The sequence below is a fragment of the Carcharodon carcharias genome, chromosome 4 (genome assembly GCF_017639515.1).
Source record: "Carcharodon carcharias isolate sCarCar2 chromosome 4, sCarCar2.pri, whole genome shotgun sequence".
In the NCBI taxonomy this organism is placed as follows: Eukaryota; Metazoa; Chordata; class Chondrichthyes; order Lamniformes; family Lamnidae; genus Carcharodon; species Carcharodon carcharias.
In genome coordinates this window covers 123,872,481-123,893,519 of record NC_054470.1, presented here as the reverse complement: position 1 = coordinate 123,893,519, position 21,039 = coordinate 123,872,481, and the positions used below count along the sequence as shown (strand labels likewise).

The 21,039-nt window shown below is 42.6% G+C and overlaps 1 protein-coding gene across 6 annotated transcripts in view; it reads right to left on the bottom strand.

Moving 5' to 3' along the window:
* pja2 (praja ring finger ubiquitin ligase 2) overlaps positions 1–20,582 on the bottom strand; it is a 101,847-nt gene extending 81,265 nt beyond the window's left edge. For 4 of the 6 annotated variants that reach the window (XM_041185558.1, XM_041185562.1, XM_041185560.1 and 1 more), the window contains exon 1: positions 18,751–18,949. In XM_041185558.1, the coding sequence (XP_041041492.1) occupies position 18,751 (1 nt within the window). In that variant the 5' untranslated portion in view covers positions 18,752–18,949. Of the gene's footprint in view, positions 1–18,750; positions 18,950–20,267 lie in introns of those variants that run through there. The other 2 variants (XM_041185559.1, XM_041185564.1) reach the window with 2 other exon arrangements.
* Between the last annotated feature and the right edge of the window lie 457 nt (positions 20,583–21,039).

The window sequence follows — 21,039 nt, the reverse complement described above, 5'->3', positions numbered from 1 at the left end:
TGCGGAGGAGTGTGAGGTGATGCACTTTGGTACAAAGAACACGGAGAGACAGTATAGAATAAAGGATGCTATTCTAAAGGGTGTGCAGAAGCAGAGAGCTGGGTGTATATGCACATAAGTCATTAAAGGTGGCAGGACAGGTAGAGAGAGCTGTTTCTAAAGGATTCGGTATTCTAGGCTTCAATAATAGGGGCATAGAGTATAAGAGCAGGAAGGTTATGATGAACTTATATAAGACACTGGTGAGAACTCAGCTGGAGTAGTGGGTACAGATCTGGGTGCCACACTATAGGTAGGGTGTGAAAGCATTGGAGAGAGAGTGCAGAATGGATTTACGAGAATGTTTTCAGGGATGAGACACTTCAGTTATGAGGAAAGACTAGAGAAGTTGGGACTGTTTTCCTTGGAGAGGAGAAGGCTAAGAGGAGACTTGGTAGAAGTCATGATGGGTCTGGATGGGGAGAAACTGTTCCTGCTCGTAAACAAATTGAGAACCAGAGGGCACAGTTTTAGTGTTTTGCAAAAGAAGCAAATGCGAGGTGAGAAAAACTTTTTCACACAGCGAGTGGTTAGGGTTTGGAATGAACTGCCTGGAAGTGTGGAGGACGATGGTTTAATTGAGGCATTCAAGAGGGCAGTGGATGATTATTTAAATAGAAACAACGTGCAGGATTACATGGAAATGGCAGGAGATTGGCACAAAGTTAAAATGCTCAGAGAGCTGGTTCAGACACGACAGGCCAAATGGCCTCCTTCTACATCGTAACAATTCTGTGATTCTATGAAACTGCTTCCTAAAACAAAAACTCTCCTGGCTCAACACTGAGTAGTTGCTTCCAATTCAAAACTTTCACAGCTTCTCAACAGCTCACACACAAAGCAACTAGCCTTTCCCACAGCAACTCCCAACAGTTAAACGTCCCTTTCCTTAAAAATCTTTTTCCACTTTCATCTCAGGACCTCAAACCTCTTTGAAACTCCAATTTTCCAAATATAAAAATCTTTCATGTTTTTTTATTTTGCCTCTACTTTCGGGTCAATAAAATTTTATATACCTTCCCCTGTTTACTCATGGGAACCCTATAAGATACAAATGTTCCTGGTCACCTCTGAACTCCCTTTTGAAAAACCAATTTCCCCACTTCCTCAAAATGCAAATTTCAGATCCAACCTATTTACTTTATGATCCTAGCTGATGTTACAACTGGACAAGCCTTATCCCAGGGTGGAACCTGGCTTGATAGATCCTAAATTTATTTGTTTAGATACATGGAGAGGGGCTACTGAACAGAGTCACCAGAGTCAGCTAATGAACTTATAACAAAAGCATAAAACATTTATTAAACAAGAAAAGATGAAGCATATTATAATACTCCTTTACTCACAATCATACCTTTAGAGATATATACAGATTTGTAAGGATAATACAAGTTACAAAAACTATCTTATAGTCCATGTAAACCAATTATCAACCTGTGGTCAGGCATACCACGCTCTAAAACCAAGTGACAGATGCCACCCCAGGCAGATGCTATGGATCTCTCCTCATCACCCCCCACCGCCTTGATGTTTGTTACACTGTGAGCCAACCAGTCTCACTGAGCTCCATCTTTCACTTGAGGGTTTCCAATCTCCACTTTCCAAAAACTCGTCTTGGAATCTTCTCCCAAACCGATAATTTCTCCCAGATGTCTTCCTCAAGGGTTCACTTCCAGGGTTTTGAACTCTCCTTCCGAATTACCTCTCCCCTGGGTCACCACGTGCATTCAAGCTTTCTTCCATGCACTCTCTCTCACAAGCTCAGCTGTTAACAGTACACCACTGCTTCACATGCCCATAGTGAAGAGTTATAGACCTTCAGTTGCCTCTTTGGACCTTCTGACTTCTCACAAGCGTTTATATTGCTTTGACTCTGCTTTTTGCAGCTTGGAGCCTTTCTCTGCCCCTCACTCTTAGCTTCCCTTAACAGGACCTTTTCCAGGTCCCTGTCCTACCTTTGACCAGAAGGTCTGCTTGGGACTTTCTCCTGTTCCAGTCCCCTGGATTCTTGGGGACTTTCTTCCTTAGCTTGGAACTGGCTATCTGAGCCTTCTAGGCTCCTTCTGCCTGGCAGCTGTCTTCAAAACTGAATTCAAAAACTGCTGTTTCTAGTTTTTTCTGTGTGTCTGTGGGAGGGACCTGCCTCTCTGGACCCGTTTCTAGGCAAGAGCCCAGTTTTTCTACTCTTGTGTTTGCTGAACTCCTCTTACAGTCGTAAACTCTCATTAGAAATGCAGTCACCTTTTAAAGTGCCTTTTAAACTCATTCTGAATGCCCACAAATGCAAATATAACTTACTTAAACTATTTCCTAACAACTTGTACCATTAACAAGACATTGAATTGACCTGCCATATAAATACTGTGGCTACAAAAGCTGGTCTGATGCTGGAAATTCTGTGGAGTTTAACTGACCTCCTGACTCCCCAAAGCTTGTCCATCATCTACAAGGCACAAGTCAGGGGTGTGATGGAATAACCTCCACTTGCCAGAATGAGTGCGCTCCCACAACACTCAAGGAACTCAAAGGACAAAGCAGCCCACTTGACTGGCACTCCATTCACTACCCCTCCACCCCACCAACACACAGTGGCAGCAGTGTGTACCATCTACCAGATGCACTGCAGCAACTCTTCAAGGCACCTTCAACAGCACCTTCCAAACCTGCAACCTCTACCACCTAAAAGCAGCAGGTGCATGGGAACACAACCATCTTCAAGTTCCCCTCCAAGCCATATACCATCCTGTGTTGGAACTATGATTATCATTCCTTCACTGTCACTGGGTCAAAATCCTTCCTAACAGCACTATGGGTGTATCCAAGCCACATGGACTGAACAGTTCAAGAAATAACTCACCATCACCTTCTCAAGGGAAATTATGGATTGTCAATAAATGCTGGCCTGGCCAGCGATGCCCACATCTCGTGAACAAGTTGTTAAAAAGAGGGTTCAGCCACAGGCTGAAGGGGGTTATGCCCTATGTTCAACCCCAGCAATGGAATCTGCTGCCTCTGAAAACTGCGAACCACGATTCAAAGGGTTGCGGATCTTTGGAATTTTCTCTCTCAGAGAGCTGTGGATGCACCATCATTGATTATGTTTAAGGCTCAGATAGACAGCTTTTTGATGTCTCAGGGAATCGAGGTATATGGGAACAGGTGGGAATGAGAAATTTATGTCTCAGATTAGTCATGATCATATTGAATAGCAGAGCAGGATTGACAGGCCATATGGTCTTCTCATGTTCCTATTTCTGATGTTCTTATCAAGTATGGGGAGGGGGGGAATTCCAGCATTTCAGCCCAAGGCAACTAAAGGAATGCCACCAATGGTGGTCTGATTAAAGTCAGGGATGTTCAAGAGGACATGATTAGATAAGTGCTCAAATCTGAAGGTATTGTGCCTGCAGGAGATTACACAGATATGGAAGGGTGAGGCCATGAAGGGATCTGAAAGCAAGGATGAGGCCTGGGGCCAACACATATCAACGAGCACAGTGGTGATTGGTGAAAAGGACTTGGTGTGAGTCAGAACAAGCAGCAGTGTTTGGAATTTCCTAAGTTAACCAAAGGTAGAATGTGGGACACCAGTCAGGAATGCATTGGAATAGTTAAATTGAGAGCTAACTAAGGCATGAATGAAAGGTTTCAAAAGATGAGCTGAGGCAAGGGCAAAGTTGGGTGATATACTGAGGTAAAAATAGACAGTCTTAGCAATGGTGCAAATATGTGGTCAGCAGCTCATCTTGGAGTCAAACATGACACAAAGATTGTAAACAGTCTGCTTCAGCCTCAGATCGATGCCAGGGAGAGGAACAGAATTGGTAGCTAGGGAAGAGTTTGGAGTAGTAACCAAAAACAATGGCTTCAATCTTCCCAACATTTGATTGGAGGAAATTTCTGCTCAGGCAATACTGGATATCAAGTAGTTTGCTAATTTGGCAACAGTGCAGAAGTTGACAGATATGGCGATGAAGTAGAGCTGGGTGTCATCAACATACATGTGAAAATTAATGCTTGTGTTTTCAGATAATATCATGAAGGGGCAAAATGTAGATGGAAAATAGGAGGCCAACAATAGATCCTTGGGGGGCATAACAGTCCAGGAGCAGAAAGCGAAGCCACTGCAAGTATTACTTTGGCTTCGATTAGATAGATAAGAATGGAATCAGCAGACAGCAGTCCCACCCAGCTGATGATTGTGGGGAGATGATAGGAGGTGGTGGTGATGTGGTGGTCAATCATATCAAATGCGTCAAGAAGATTGAGGATGGATAATTTATTTTTGTCACATCACATAGGATGTCATTTGTGACTTTGATAAGAGCTGTTTCGATTCTGTGCTGGAGTAAAAACTTGATTGAAGGGATTCAAACATGGAGATCCAGAAAAGATGAGCATAGATTTAAGAGGCAGCAACACTTCAAGGACTTGAGGGGAAAGGGAGGTTGGAGATGGGCTGTAGTTTGCAACAACAGAGGGGTCAGAGGTTGGTTTTAATGAGGTGGGGTGATAGCAGCAAAATGACTAACAACAACATGCAATTATATGGGACCTTTAACATAGAAAAATATTTCAAAGTGCTTCAAAGCAGCCTAGCCAGACAAAAATTGGCACTAAGCTAAAGGAAGAGATAATAGGTAGGTGGCTAAAAGCTTGGTAAAAAGTGTAAGGAGGACAGAGGTGGAGAGGCTTTGGGAGAAAATTACAAAGCTTAGGGGCTAGACAGATGCCAAAGGTATGGAAAATAAAATAGGATATAGACAAGAGGTCAGAACTGGAGGAACACAGTTCTTGAAGGGTTGTAGGCATGCAGAAAGTTAAAGATGAGGAGGGGTGAGAATTTACTCACTGCACTTTCAATTACAATCATCTAATCTTTGGCCCTTCATCTGTCACAACGTTTCTACAGCTACAGATTTGCTCAACTACATCCTCATCTCCACCCTTGATGCCCAAGTCCCAATAAAATCACTCCACTCTCACTAAGCAGTTTCCCCACCTCAGGTTTGGCTCTCATTTCCACTCCTTTAAGGAAGCAGTTGCAGCCTGCCACTGCAGGTAAGGGAGAGAGAGGCACCTCCATCTCAGCACTTTTTACAAAGCTGGAGAAAAGAAATGGCCACAAATGCCAACAATGGTATCAAGCCTAATTAACTCTTAATTATTTATTTAAATATGGTAGGCAGCTGCTGATTGTTTAGCAGTTTTTAGCAAACAAATAGAGTGTATTAACTGGTTGGCCAGTTTTAATTTAATAACTGTGGTTCAACGATATGGGAATTAGTTGAAGGAACGTATATTTTTACTTCTGTTGGACTGCTGGATTAAAATTACAATAGCTGCAGTTTGGAAGACATGTCCACTGGAACTGGGTGAGATATATATACAATGTTGCAGTCCAGGAACAGAGTGTGCCACAGGATGGTGCTGGAGAAGAGTCCTGGGCCAAGGGAGCTGCCTGGCAACAATGTTTAATTGGCTCCTGACCAGGTGACCAGGGTTTGTGTGAGAGCCGTGCAGCTGAATAGCTCCAAGCCTGAAAGGTACAAGACCTAAAACCTCTTTCTCCTGCATGTGGAAGATTCCAGTAATTCCACAATATTAGCTAGCTGGCTTTTTCTCCTCATATCTCTATAATCTGCTCTCTCTCTGCAAACCCCTGTCAAGAAGCAAAGGGGAAAATCAATGTTACAGACATTGAAAGGCAAGTGCTCAACCAGTGAACTAAATGTGGAAAATACTGGAAGATCACCCCAGGTCATCAATAAGAATGAAAAGGAATTTGGAAAACATTAATCAAAGTCAACCCATTGAATCCTTTACTCCAAATTGGTGCTGTTGAACTGTTTTATCCCATTCTTAAAATCCATGTTTTGTGTGCTTTATGTGTCTTGTATGTGTGTGTATAGGGATTTAAGAAGGGGTAGAGTTTAGGTTATAGAGTTAGAAATTAGTAGTTCATACTTCTTTCTTTTGCCGCTGGTTAACGACAGTTTGTTCAATAAACAGTTAGTTACTTATTAAGTTTACAAACCTGGAGCTCATATTCTGCCAACCTAAATTAAACAGGTAGAATTGGGGCAATCTGGTGGTTTGATCAAACTTTTTCACATTTGTTGTGGTTCGGGGAACAGGGGGGTTTGATATTACAGCGCACTATCCACAGTGGGTCGTGACATTTAAAATAGATGCTGCACATATGGCAAGGGTAGCACCCAGATTCAAAGATCCATTACTGTTGGGTGCGGTCAGTAACAAGAGGGATGTACTTTTCTCCAGCAGCACAAGGAGGAAGCCTGCGATTCCTATGGCAGCATGATTGGAGGTAGCTGAAGTGGTGAACAGCAGGAGCATTTTGCCCCAGTCTTGAATGCAGCTTAAAATAAAAAATACCTGGAAAAACTCAGCAGGTCTGGCAGCATCGGCAGAGAAGAGTACAGTTGACGTTTCAAGTCCTCATGACCCTTCAACAGAACTAAGTAAAAATAGGAGAGGGGTGAAATATAAGCTGGAAGGGGGGGGGGAACAAGCAAGCAGTGATAGGAGGAGATAACCAAGAGATTTCACAGACAAAAGAACAAAGAGGTGTTGAAGGTGGTGATATTATCTAAAAGAATGTGCTAATTAAGAATGGATAGCAGGACAAGCAACATACGGATAGCTTTAGTGCGGGTGGGGTGAAATAAGACTAAAAGGGCATAAGAGGTATAGATAAATGATCGGTGGAATACATTAAAAATAATGGAAATAGGTGGGAAAAGGAAAATCAATATAAATTATTGGAAAAAACAAAAAGGAGGGGGAAGAAACGGAAAGGGGGTGGGGATGGAGGAGGGAGTTCAAGATCTAAAATTGTTGAACTCAATATTCAGTCCAGAAGGCTGTAAAGTGCCTAGTCGGAAGATGAGGTGCTGTTCCTCCAGTGTGCGTTGAGCTTCACTGGAACAATGCAGCAAGCCAAGGACAGACATGTGGGCAAGAGAGCAGGGTGGAGTGTTAACATGGCAAACAACAGGGAGGTCTGGGTGAAGCTTGCGGACAGACCGAAGGTGTTCTGCAAAGCGGTTACCCAGTCTGTGTTTGGTCTCTCCAATGTAGAGGAAACAACGAAAGCAGTAGACTGAGTTGAAGGAAATGCAAGTGAAATGCTGCTTCACTTGAAAGGAGTGTTTGGGCCCTTGGACAGTGAGGAAAGAGGAAGTGAAGGGGCAGGTGTTGCATATCTTGCGTTCGCATGGGGAGGTGCCGTAGGCGGGGGTTGATGAGTAGGGGGTGATGGAGGAGTGGACCAGAGTGTCCCCGAGGGAATGATCTCTACGGAATGCCGCTGGGGGGGGGGTGGTGAAGGGAAGATGTGTTTGGTGGTGGCATCGTGCTGGAGTTGGCGGAAATGGCGGAGGATGATCCTTTGAATGTGGAGGCTGGTGGGGTGATAAGTGAGGACAAGGGGGACCCTATCATGTTTCTGGGAGGGAGAAGAAGGCATGAGGGCAGATGCGCGGGAGATGGGCTGGACACGGTTCAGGGCCCTGTCAACTACTATGGGTGGAAAACCTCGATTAAGGAAGGAGGAGGACATGTCAGAGGAACTGTTTTTGAAGGTAGCATCATCAGAACAGATACGACAGAGGCGAAGGAACTGAGAGAATGGGATGGAGTCCTTACAGGAAGCGGGGTGTGAGAAGTTGTAGTCGGTAGGCTTGTAATGGATATTGGTGGACAGTCTATCACCAGAAATTGAGACAGAGAGATCAAGGAAGGGAAGTGTCAGATATAGACCATGTGAAAATGATGGCGGGGTGGAGATTGGAAGCAAAATTAATAAATTTTTCCAGGTCCTGACGAGAGCATGAAGCAGCATTGAAGTAATCATCGATGTACCAGAGAAAGAGTTGTGGGAGGGGACCGGAGTAGGACTGGAACAGGGAATGTTCCACATACCTCATAAAGAGACAGGCATAGCTGGGGCCCATGCAGGTACCCATAGCCACATCTTTTATTTGGAGGAAGTGAGAGGAGTTAAAGGAGAAATTGTTCAGCGTGAGAACAAGTACAGCCAGTTGGAGGAGAGTAGTGGTGGATGGGGATTGTTTGGGCCTCTGTTCGAGGAAGAAGCTGACAGCACTCAGACCATCCCAGTGGGGTTGGAGGTGTAGAGGGATTGGACGTCCATGGTAAAGAGGAGGCGGTTGGGGCCAGGGAACTGGAAATTGTTGATGTGACGTAAGGTGTCAGAGGAATCACGGATGTAGGTGGGATGGGACTGGACAAGGGGAGAGAGAAGGGAGTCAAGATAGCGAGAAATTAGTTCCGTGGGGCAGGAACAGGCTGACACAATCGATCTGCCGGGACAGTCCTCTTTGTGGATTTTGGGTAGGAGTTGGAAGCGGGCCGTCCGAGATTGGGCGACTATCAGGTTGGAAGCTGTGGAAGGAAGATCTCCAGAGGAGATGAGGTCAGTGATACTTCTGGAAACAATGGTTTGATGTTCAGTGGTGGGGTCATGGTCCAGGGAGAGGTAGGAGGAAGTGTCTGTGAGTTGACGCTCAGCAAGTTGCAGCTTAATGGCCTAAGCAGGTTAGGAAAAGTGAGAATATTTGCTGATTTACCTATATCCTGTAGTTTAAGTACCCACTTCCTTCTCACTATTTCGCCAAGTATACACCATCACACCCAACTCAGCAGGACCCAGTCTTCACTTTCTATGCTCTTCATCATTTTCCCACTTATCCATCCATCATTGTCACTCACCCCAAACATTGTATAATGTGATACAGCTGTCTTTTGTCACCCTCACCAAATGTCCTCCATCTATCAGGTAAATAACTGATCTTCACTTACAGGCCTGTGTTTCCCACCCTTGTGGCAATATGCAAGCTGGAGCAGAGGTCTAGAGGTGGACTTCCTCTTCCTCAAATAACCTAGCTAACAGATGTGGAGGAGAATGTCCTATAGATCAGTGGCATATCTGTATCCCTGAAATGCAGATACTGGAAACTCGCAGGTAATTAGTGACAGAATTACAAATACCTGGCACACATGATGATTTAACTTCATCAATGACTGAACTAATAGAAGACTGAGTAGTCAAGATTGTGGAGTTCCCAGAACTATCCTTTTCTTATGTCTTTCGGGGCAGGGCCTTCAGGCATGCAGCAAAGATTGCTGAATATGCATAAGGACAATTCCCCAGAAGAACCCAAATTCTTCTGAGGGTGCACTGGACAAAGGGACATGCACCGGTGGAAAATATAGTGCAGCAGGTCCATTAAGACAGCTGGTTGGGTTTTCACCTGCTGATTCACAACTCACAAGCCAAGCACGAGCAGGCACAGGTGGCAGGAAAGCTGCGGAGGGTCTGCATCCTTAAACAGAATGATAGGTACTGTATTCGTGGCCTTCCAATATGTCACTGATCTCCAGCAAGCTGGCCTGCAGCAGAGCATTGGAGTGATGTGGCACATTGGGGGTACAATGTTCTCTTTTGTGGTGGTTTTTTAAAATTGGAAAGTATATTTTAAGCTCAAGGATACTTAAGGTTGATGGGGAGTGGGTGGGGGGTGGGGTGAAAATGGGGTTAGGGGGCAGTGGTAAATAGCCAAAGGGAAGGAAATAGAGGGAATGTCTTCATTTAATGTTTCCCTCGAGATGGAAGCATTCTATCAGCATTTCTTACAAACTTTTGTTAGAAATTAGAGATAGTTTTAAGTAAATTATATTTGTATTTGTGGGTGTTAGGAACAAGATATAGCTTTAAATTTAATTTAGTTCTTTCTTAGGTGTGTGTTAAGAAAGGTGAAACCTGGGTTTGGTTTCAATTTAGAGTTTTGAGAGATGGAGCAGCATGTCTAGGGGCCTGTTTGTATACAAACATTTTTAATAATGTTTTATGACTCAAAGTGAAGAGATGGGATACCAAGGGGTTGGTAGTTTAGGGAAGTTGAAACAAAAAAGAAACAAAGTAGAAAAAAACTGCTGTTGCCTAGAAACAGAGACTGACCCACAGAGATACAGGAGAGACAAGAAAAGCAATTTTAGTTTCAGCTGGTAGGTGTACATCACATAGCGAAGACATAAAATGTCCAAGGACAAAATTTTCTGCCTGTCAGGCAGGCCGGTCGGGAGTGGGTGTGGGCAGGTGCAAAGTTGATCGCCGCCCATGATCGGCTGCACGCCATTTAACATGGGCAGGCCAATTAAGGCCCACCCAGCGTGACGCACAGCTGGTAGCACTCAGTGCTACCTGTGCGGTTGCGGGGAGGAGTAAGGGTCAGGGCATGTGCACAAAAGAGCGCAGAACTCTCCCTGAGGCAGCTCCATGATTAAGTTCCTATGGAATGTTTAAATAAAGATAAAAATTATTTAGACATGTCCCCTCATGAGACAGGTTTATAAAATGTGAAAAAATTATTTATTTATTTAATGAAACCTTCAAGAAACCTCATCCCACCCGTGGATGAGGCTTCCTGAAAAAAAGCGAAGGCCACTTAGGCTCTTTGCCTGCCCACCAACCTTAAGATTGGACAGGCAGCATTGATGATTATGTTAATTGCCTTAACAGATCTGAATGACGTGCGGTGACATCGGGAAGCATGCCCGACATCACTGCTCATCATTTTATGCGTCGGCGTGCTGGACCCGCCCCTGCACACTGATGTGAAAATTCTGGCCTTAGACTCTAGTTGGAAAAGATGCCAGATTCTTAAGGAACTCGCATGTATTGCTCTAAAGTTAAAGTAATAGTGAATTTAGGGTGAGTTTTCTGGATATCTCAAGCGAAGTGCCAATTGCAGAAGGACTTCTAGTGAATGTTCAGAAGTCTACTGGAAAAGAAACCTCTTTGCAACTGAACCAGCTCTATCCTTGGTGTGGAAATAGTGGTACCTCTTCACTGGAGTGTTGGGTCTATAAGGGCATTGCTGGGATAAAAGGGATAGCATGAATTTGAAATGTTTTTTCTTGGTGTGTGTCAAAATCTTTCCAGCCTTTTTGTCTAGTGTAGTAGTATAGTTAATGTTTCTTGTTTATCTTTTTGTTAAAAAGTTAACGGCAGACTCCTGTAAATCTGTTTCAGTAAATACGCTACATGGTTTAAATTTTTTTTCAAAATTATGATCCATCAAGCCAGTTCCATTCTGGTCTCTGACTTGTCCAGTAATAACATCTGCTGGGATCATAATACTTCTAAACAAAAAAGTGGCCACAGCTGCCAGGTCACTATTGTGGAGAGGGAATCCATGGAGATATGGTGCTGTTGGGGGAAAGGGGAAGATGTGTTGGGCCTCATTTGGATCCTGAACTGCTGGTCTTCTGGTCTGCCCTGGGAGGTCCTCTTCAGGCATCCGGACACCACAGACCGACTGGGAAATTCCAACTGACCTCTGATTAGTGCCCATAGTAGGCTTTTTAATTATGTTAATAAGCTACCTGACGCTTGCAGGCAGGTAGCCATCAGACCTGCCTCTTTGAAAATGGTTCGGAGGCAGGAAATTGCCAGCAAACTGGCATGCCGGCCAGCACCAGGACATTCTGGATTGTTTTTCTCATCCTCTCCCTAACCCCTTCAACAATAAAAACAAGTTCCAACTCTGAGTCTAACCTAACTTGAAGCCTCAATTATTCTTGGCATTCAGAATCCGAATATCAAAGCACAGGAGGCCATTCAGCCAACTGTACCTGAGCCAATTTTCTGAAAGAGTTTCCACTAGATCCCATCCCCTTCATCATTTGCTTTTGTTCTTTTCAATTATTGATTCTGCTTCCGCCAATATTTTTATTACAGCAGTCCTAATTTCACCCTTTCAAGTTGGTAACTGGAGCACATATACGTAAACCTCATCCTGACTTGTGAAAATATATTCTTCTCCCACCCCCTCAACTTACTTTTTTTTTGCAGCAGCAGACAGAATGTGAATCATTCCATCCTGAATTAATTCCAGATTCAATTTTAGAAAATTCAGAATTCAAATTCACAACAGCAAAATATGGGATTGGAAACTCCTGTTTTCTGAGTCATTAGTCCAGGTTTACAGATTAAAACATAAAAATTCACATTTTGAAATAGAAGAGGGCCTCACAACTTTAATTCTGAGATTCTCTGGCATTGTTAATTATAAAACATGCAATCTTTCTGCCTACTATATGTGTATGAAGTCTTGGAAAGTTATTCAGACATTGTTCAAGCATTACATTCTCTCAAGGTATTTCCTGTGAACAGCTTCATTCACAGGTTCCGTGTTCCCTTGATGGACTCTCACACTTCCTCTATCTCCTTCCGATGGTGGGGAGAGACACACTGGGCCAAGGGGTTTTGGCCAATGCTGCTGGTCAAGAGCTCAATTTACCTTATTAAAACTTCTCAATTGTTCAATATCTCTGCTAGAATTCATTGACCTTTTCTGTGTCAAATAAAAAGAATCCTAGTTTATCTAGTCACACTTTGTAATTAAAGCACATCGCACTTTGCATTATCTTAGTACTCTATCCATGGCCTTTATATTCCTCCTAAAGTAGGGTGCCCTAGTGGACACACTATTCTAGTCACAGCCACCCAATTATCTATAAGGTTTTAAAATGACCTCTTTGCTTTTGTATTCACATCCCCATTTATAAAGCCTCAGATTTTAAAACATTTTATTAACATAAGCTCCCATGTCTAAAGATTTGTGTATCTAAACCTGCAAGTTTCTCTGCTTTTATACTCCTTTTATTTTTACTTTGCAGGTTGAGTATCCGTTATTTGTAAATCCGAAAACATGCAAAAACCGCACTTTTTTTGAACCTCATCGACCTTTAGCGCATGAGGTTTAGTTATTTGTCTGCATTGTCTACTTTGCGATTTATGTGGTGAACATGTCAAAAATAAACTTTTTCGGGCACCCGGTATTTATTATTCAGCGGTACATCTTATTTTTCTAGTCATCTTATTTACTTTAGACGAGGCTTAGACTATTGTAATGTAAGTTTATACGCGGTATTCGAAAACCTCCATTTTCTGTTCTTTAACCAAACACTACCAAATCTTCCTAAACACTGTATACTTTCACTTTATCAATAGGTCTCCTGTAAATCACATCATCTTTTAATCTGCATCAAATACATCACTGCATATTAACATGGTTCCAAAAAATGTGCATAATATTCCAAATGTGATATTACTGCCTTTATATTTTATAACATTTTGTATTGTAGTCAAATGCCACAGAATACTACTAGAATAAGATTGTGAATAGTTTCAAATTGACTGGAAGTGTTCAGTGAATAATTAAGAATTATACCAAATCCTTTTCCAATATATGTCATTTAAATACTGGAAGACTAAAGCCATTGTTTTCGGTCCCTGCACCAAACTCCATTCCCTAGGTACCAACTCCATCCTTCATCTTGGCAACTGTGTGAGATTAAGCCAGTCTGTTCGCAACCTTAGTGTCATATCTGGCCCAAGACATGCTTCCAACTTCATATTTGTGCCATCACTAAGATCGCTCTGTAGCATCACCTGACTTTTCCAATCTCAGCTCATCTGCTGCTGAAACTCATTCACACTGTTACCTCTAGACTTGACTATTCTAATACACTCCTGGCTGGCCTCCCATATTCTACCCTCTGTAAACTTGTGGTCATCCAAAACTCTGCTGCTCAGTTCCGTTCCCTTATCACCTCTGTGTTCACTGACCTATATTGGGACCCTGGTCAAGCAATGCCTTAAGTTTAAATTCTCAGCCTTGCTTTCAATTCCTCCAGGGCCTTGCCCCTCCCTATATCTGTTATCTCCTCCAACTCCACAACCCTCAGATATTTGTGCTCCTCTAATTCTGGCCTCTTCAGCATACCTGATTTTAATTGCTTCACCATTGGTGGCTGCGCCATCAGTTGCCTAGAACTTAATCTCTTGAATACCTTCCTTACACCTCTCTACCTTTCTCCTTTAAGATACTCCTTATAACCTACTTTTTTGACCATGGTTTTGGTCACCTGACCTAGTATTTCCTTATTTGCCAGTGTCATATTTTATTTTAGACCGTAAGACATAGGAGCAGAAATTAGGCCATTCGGCCCATCGAGTCTGCTCCACCAATCAATCATGGCTGATAGGTTGCTCAACCCCATTCTCCCGCCTTCTCCCCGTAACCTTTGTTCCCCTTACCAATCAAGAACCTATCAATCTCGGTCTTAAACACACTCAATCACCTGGCCTCCACAGCCTTCTGTGGCAATGAATTCCATTGATTCACCACTCTCTGGCTAAAGAAGTTTCTCTTCATCTCTGTTCTAAAAGGTCTTCCCTTTACTCTGAGGCTGTGTCCTCAGGTCCTAGTCTCTCCTACTAATGGAAACATCTTCCCCATGTCCATTCTATCCAGGCCTTTCAGTATTCTGTAAGTTTCAATCAGATCCCCCCTCATCTTTCTAAACTCCATCGAGTATAGACCCAGAGTCCTCAAATGTTCCTCTTATGTTAAGCCTTTCATTCCTGGGATTGTTCTTGTGAACCTCCTCTGGACCCTTTCCAGGGCCAGAACATCCTTCCTGAGATACGGGGCCCAAAATTGCTCACAATATTCTAAATGTGGTCTGACCAGAGCCTTATAAAGCCTCAGCAGCACATTCCTGCTTTTATATTCTAGTCCTTTCGAAATAAATGCCAACATTGCATTTGCCTTCCTAACTACCGACTCAACCTGCAAGTTAACCTTAAGAGAATCCTGGACTAGGACTCCCAAGTCCCTTTGCACTCCAGATTTCTGAATTCTCTCCCCATTTAGAAAATAGTCTATGCCTCTATTCTTCCTACCAAAGTGCATGACCTCACACTTGCCCACGTTGTATTCCATCTGCCACTTCTTTGCCCATTCTCCTAACCTGTCCAAATCCTTCTGCAACCTCCGCACCTCCTCAATACTACCTGTCCCTCCACCTATCTTTGTATCATCTACAAACTTAGCCAGGATGCTCTCAGTTCCTTCATCTGGAGCATTAATGTATAAAGTGAAAAGTTGTGGTCCCAACACTGACCCGTGCGGAACTCCACTAGTCCCTGGCCGCCATCCTGAGAAGGACCCCCTTATCCCCACTCTCTGCCTCCTGCCAGACAGCCAATCTTCTATCCATGCTAGTACCTTGCCTCTAACACCATGGGCTCTTATCTTACTGAGCAGCCTCCTGTGCGGCACCTTGTCAAAGGCCTTCTGGAAGTCCAAGTAGATAACATCCATTGGCTCTCCTTTGTCTAACCTACTCATTACCTCCTCAACGAGTTCTTACAGATTTGTCAGGCATGACCTCCCCTTGATGAAACCATGCTGACTTTCCCCGATTTTACCATGCACTTCCAGGTATTCTGAAATCTCATCCTTAATAATGGACTCTAAAATCTTACCAACGACCGAGGTCAGGCTAATCGGCCTGTAATTTCCCGTCTTTTGCCTCATCCCTTCTTAAACAGGGGGGTTACATTAGCGATTTTCCAGTCCTCTGGGACCCTCCCTGACTCCAGTGATTCCTGAAAGATCACCACTAACGCCTCCACTATCTCTTCAGCTATCTCCTTCAGAACTCTGGGGTGTCATCCATCTGGTCTGGGTAATTTATCCACCTTCAGACCTTTCAGTTTTCCTAGCACCTTCTCCTTGGTAATGGCCTCCATACTCACCTCTGGCCCCCAACTCTCTTGAACTTTGGGGATGTCACTCGTGTCTTCCACCGTGAAGACTGACGCAAAGTACCTATTCAGTTCCTCTGCCATTTCTTTGATCCCCACTACTACTTCTCCAGCGTCATTTTCCAGCGGCCCAATGTCCACTTTTGCCTCTCTCTTACCCGTTATAAAGCTAAGAAAACTCTTGCAATCTTCTCTTATATTACTGGCTAGTTTACCCTCATATTTAATCTTCTCCCTCCTTATTTCTTTTTTAGTTGTCCTCTGTTGGTCTGTGTAGGCTTCCCAATCCCCTGGTTTCCCACTGCTCTTCGCCACATTGTATGCTTTCTCTTTAGCTTTTATGCTGTCCCTGATGTCCCTTGTCAGCCATAGTTGCCTCGTCCTCCCTTTAGTATGCTTTTGCTTATTGTGCTCCTGTGAAGACCTTTGGAATGCTTTATTACCTTACAGGCACAACATAAGTAAGCTGTTATGGTCTATATGTTCCATGTCTTATCTATTACCTCATTTGATTTTATCTGCAATTTCTTAACCAATCTGTACTAGAGATGAAAAAAACCTAACATATGTTATAACGATGGCTAGCAGTGATGTACAGGTTAACAATTTAATCACCTGCCAAATCACAAAAATAAGAAGCTTACTATTGCATTGACTTCTTACTATGCTTTCTAAAAGTCTAATTCTTTTCTTATGGTTGCATAGTAGACATACTAGGGTATCCTAGCATCGTAACTATTTCATCTAAGTTTTTTAAAAATCTTGTAATTTAATGTAATTTTATTTTCTCATTCAGTACATTTATTTTCAAACATACAAGATGTTCAATATGTACATTTCTCTCCTGAAATGATCAAGTTCTGTCAGCACTGGAAAATAGAACAGTTCTCTATTTTAGGCACCTACTGTCAGCACTGACAACATCCCTCTTCTTGACCTCGCTATCTGCTTAGTTTAAATTCCAACCTTTGCTGCGCCACTAATTTTTCTGTTTCTCAATACAGGTGTTCTCAATGTATTAATTCTAAGTCCAATAAAGGTAATCCTCTAGTATTAGCATCTGTTTTGGCAATTTGGTGATCATATGAACATATGAATTAGGAGCAGGAGTGGGGCACTCAGCCCTTCCAGCCTGCTCCACCATTCAATAAAATCATGGCTGATCTGAATGTAACCTCAGCCTCACATTCCTGCCTACCCCCAATAATCTTTCACCCACTTGTTAATCAAGAATCTAACTAGCTCTGCCTTAAAAATATTAAAGGACTCTGCCTCCACCGCCTTTTGAGGAAGAGTTCCAAAGGCTCACAATCCTCAGAAATTTTTTTTTCCTCATCTGTCTTGAATGAACGACCCCTTATCTTTAAACAGTGGCCCCTAGTTCTAGATTCTCAAACAAGCGAAAACATCCTCTCTACATTCACCCTGTCAAGACCCCTCAGGATCTTAAAGGTTTCAATTAAATCGCCTTTTACTTTTCTAAATTCCAACGGATGCAAGCCTAACCTGTCCAGCCTTTCCTCATAAGACAACTCACCCATTCCTGGTATTAGTCTAGCACACCTTCCCTGAACTGCTTCTAAAGCATTTACATACTTCTTTAAATAAGGAGACCAGTACTGTATACAATACTCCAGATGTGGTCTCATCAATGCCCTGTACAACTGAAGCATAACCTCCCTATTTTTGTAATCAATTATCCTCACAATTAGGCCACAAGGTATATACTATTTCTAGTCTGTGTAACCTGAAGAAAGTTTCATTTTATTTTTCTGTGAAAAGCACCAATACATAAAGGAAAACTAGACTTTGCTTTCTACTATTCCAAGACTGTCAGAAGGGCAAATGTTTTCAAAGAGTTAAAAGCAGAGATCAAAAACAACAGCAACTTAGATTCAAAATAGCTGGAGTTAGCAATTCGAATTGGTTTGCCACATTTTAAATGGAATGGCAGCAGAAAACAATATTTGTATAGATGCTCTTTACCTTACTAGAAAAAAATCATGGAAGAAAAACAGTAGTATTGGCATTATTACCTGAAACATCTCAAATTTGAGAACATCCACTTTGATAACTTCACTGAAGTGCATATTTAAAATGCAGTTTGCACAAGAGCAGCATCTCTATCATGAAATATTTTAAAAATTTGGCCAAGCTTAGATAGTACACAGGATTTTTTGCAAATAAATCAGGGTCATTTTAGTCATGCTCCTGAAAATTACGTTTGATATTTCACAAACTAATTAACCTTTTTAACCATAGAACTTGTAGTGGAAAAGAGTAGTTTGAAAAAATAGATTCCGAGTTCCATTGGTAAGGACATTATGCATACCTTTATAGTGCCCCAAGCTCTAAACATCTAAAGGACACAAAATCAAAGTGAATCATGAATGATGTATAAACACATCATCTAGAAACAGGCCAGAATTGCCACTAATTCTAGTTTCAGGTCATTGCCCTGAGCAGAGGTTCAGAAATATTTAATTCAACAACTCAAGCATAAATTGGGCAGCAGATAGAAAATTTACAGTACGATCAAAACATTAATTAAATAATTTAAAAAACAATTTAATGCAGATGGTAGTGGATCTCCTATAGCTTTCCTTGTGAAAAGGAGAACGATGGCAGGTTGCACACAATGCATTATACAAGAAGAGTTTCAGTCTGGCCTCAAAGAATGTTGTTTGCTGCCATGGTGGAGCTGCACCTAATCTATCCTATCCTTTTAAAGCCACAAGCTAACTGGAACAGGGTAAAACTCCAACTATATACCTACTCTTGGCAGGGAACTACTGCACTAAAAATACCAATTGGCATCTTATCATGTCCATAAGACTTGCCTAAATGATTCACAGCCAATGAAATACTTCTTGAAGTGTAGTCACTTTCATGTTGGCAAACATGACAGCTAAAGTGCACAAAGGAACTGATCATGAGAGAGGCTTGGACCGTAAACTAACCTAAAATGCCATTCATTTATTAGTTAATTTTTTAATATTAAACAGCTAATTTATATATATATTAAGAACATAGACTTATCCACTTACTTTCTCAAAACATTCAAAATGTAACAGCCAAAGCAGTATTGCACATTTGAAATAAAAACATAAAATGACAGAAATACTCAGGTGGTCAGCCAAGGGGCAAAAGAGGGATCAGAGTATCCTTGTCTGAATCACAAAAAGTCAGCATGTGGGTACAGCAAGTCATTAGGAAGGCAAACGGAATGTTAGCCTTTACTGCAAATGGGGTGGAGTATAAAGTAGAAAAGTCTTTTACAACTGTACAGGGCATTGCTGAGACCAGGCTTTGAGTACTGTATACAGTTTGGTATCCTCACTTAAGCAGTGATATACTTCCAATGGAAGCAGTTCAGAGAAGGTTCACTTGACTGATTGCTGGGATGAGGGGGCTGTCTTATGAGGAAAGGTTGAGCAGGTTAGGTCTATGCTCATTGGAGTTTAGAAGCTTTGTTCATTTGTTTTCACCATAGTCTTCGTGGGACCATTGGCATCATCTTGTCTCTTCTCTGACCTTCTTCAAACCTCCTTTAGTCAATGATTCAGTGTTATCCACCATCTGATTTTCTTCTGCCTGTACTGTTATCACCTTCAATTTCTCCAATTGTTGCCAGGCTGTCAGGTCTTTGTTTCCAATGTTCGTACCATGCTCTCTTTCTTGCTAAATGTACTTAACAACCCTTTTAATTCCTGAGCTTCTAATCTAAGCCACTCATGTGCCTTTCTATCCATCTAGCTAAGGTGATCTTACTGAAACATCAAAGTCTCAGGTAGACTTGGTAGATGTTTCAAGGATGTTTCCCCTCATGAGGCACTTTAGAACTAGGGGGCACGATTTAAAATAAGGGATCCCCCATTTAAGGCAAATGTGAGGAGGCATTTCTTCTCTCATTAGTCTTTGGAATTCTCTTCCACAGAGTGCAATGGAGGCTGGATGAATGAAAATATTCAAGGTTGAGTAAAACAGATTTTTGATCGACATGAAAGTCATGGATTATCCAAAGGGGGAGGTGGGGATGGCTGGGCAGGCAGAAATGTGGAGTTTAGGCCACAATCAGATCAGCCATGATCTTATTGAATGGCAGAACAGGCTTGATGTGTCAAATGGCCTACTCGGACCCCTCTTTCTCATGATCTTATAACACGTACAATACGAATTCACCCACGGTATCATCAGTGACTTCAGCAAACGATCATAGTTTGGCCCTGATATTTTAAGTAGATGCCAAAACACCACTGCTGTAACCTTTACATAATAACTTAGGTCAAACCCCCTTCTAGAAATACTTAGAAAATAACTCAACAGGAAACTTGTAAAAAAAGCCCATCAGATTCATTTTGCCCCGATAGGATAACGACCCCTCAACTTCTCAGGATTGAGAAGGATACATAAAACTAAAAGCTCATAATTGAAATCGTGTTACTGACAATTAACGGCAACCATGAGCAAATAACCAGCCGTCCCACTCCCAGTATTACACAGATCTTCAACACTGTCACTCACTACAGCTGCACTGCAATTGTGTTTTATCTAAAATACGTACAGAAATAGAAGGCGATATTTTTCCGCGATTCAGGCTTTAGGTTGTGCGACACATTCCCTAGGCCCGGCCAGTGACAGGACTCCAGAGGCTGGGAACAGACCAGGAACAAGTCAGATTCCTCCACTCCTGCGCCTGTGACGGCGGCTCATGCTGTGATTATTGCAACTGCTTCGACGGTCTGGAGCAGGCATTCAGTGACAGTTGCAGTGAACAGCAGTCGCTTTGCGGGCCCTCGCTTCCCCCTCACTCCCTCCCTCATCTCCCAACAGCGTCACTCCCACAGCAAAACAACCCGCAACAGAGCAACACGTCACTGAGGATCCAGCAGCCAATCAGCAGCCAGACTGTCACTCACTGCAAAAAGGAGGGGTAAATTAGGGGCAATGGGCGGGGTTAATAGAGGAAAGTGAGTGAAGGAACAGTAAGTGAGCAATAGAGAAGAAAGAACAATCAATAGTGGACAAAGTAGAACATCGAGTAGGATGATAGAAAAGACAGTTGTAATGGGAACAATTAAGTCAGGCGTTATGAGAGAGGAATGGTAAAGTGGGGGTAATGGTGCACTAAGGCACAAAGGTCCCTTCCTCCTGCATAGTCTTTCTTCTCTAAGGGGCTGGGAAAGGCATAGAGCCCTCGGGCTGTACGGCTCGCAATGAACATATGCATTGAATAGTAATTATTTTGTAATTGTCTTGAAGCACCTCAGAATGCAATATGATGCATGTTGATCCCGCTTAGGGAGGGTGGTCAGGCACTAGTGTGCCTACGCACA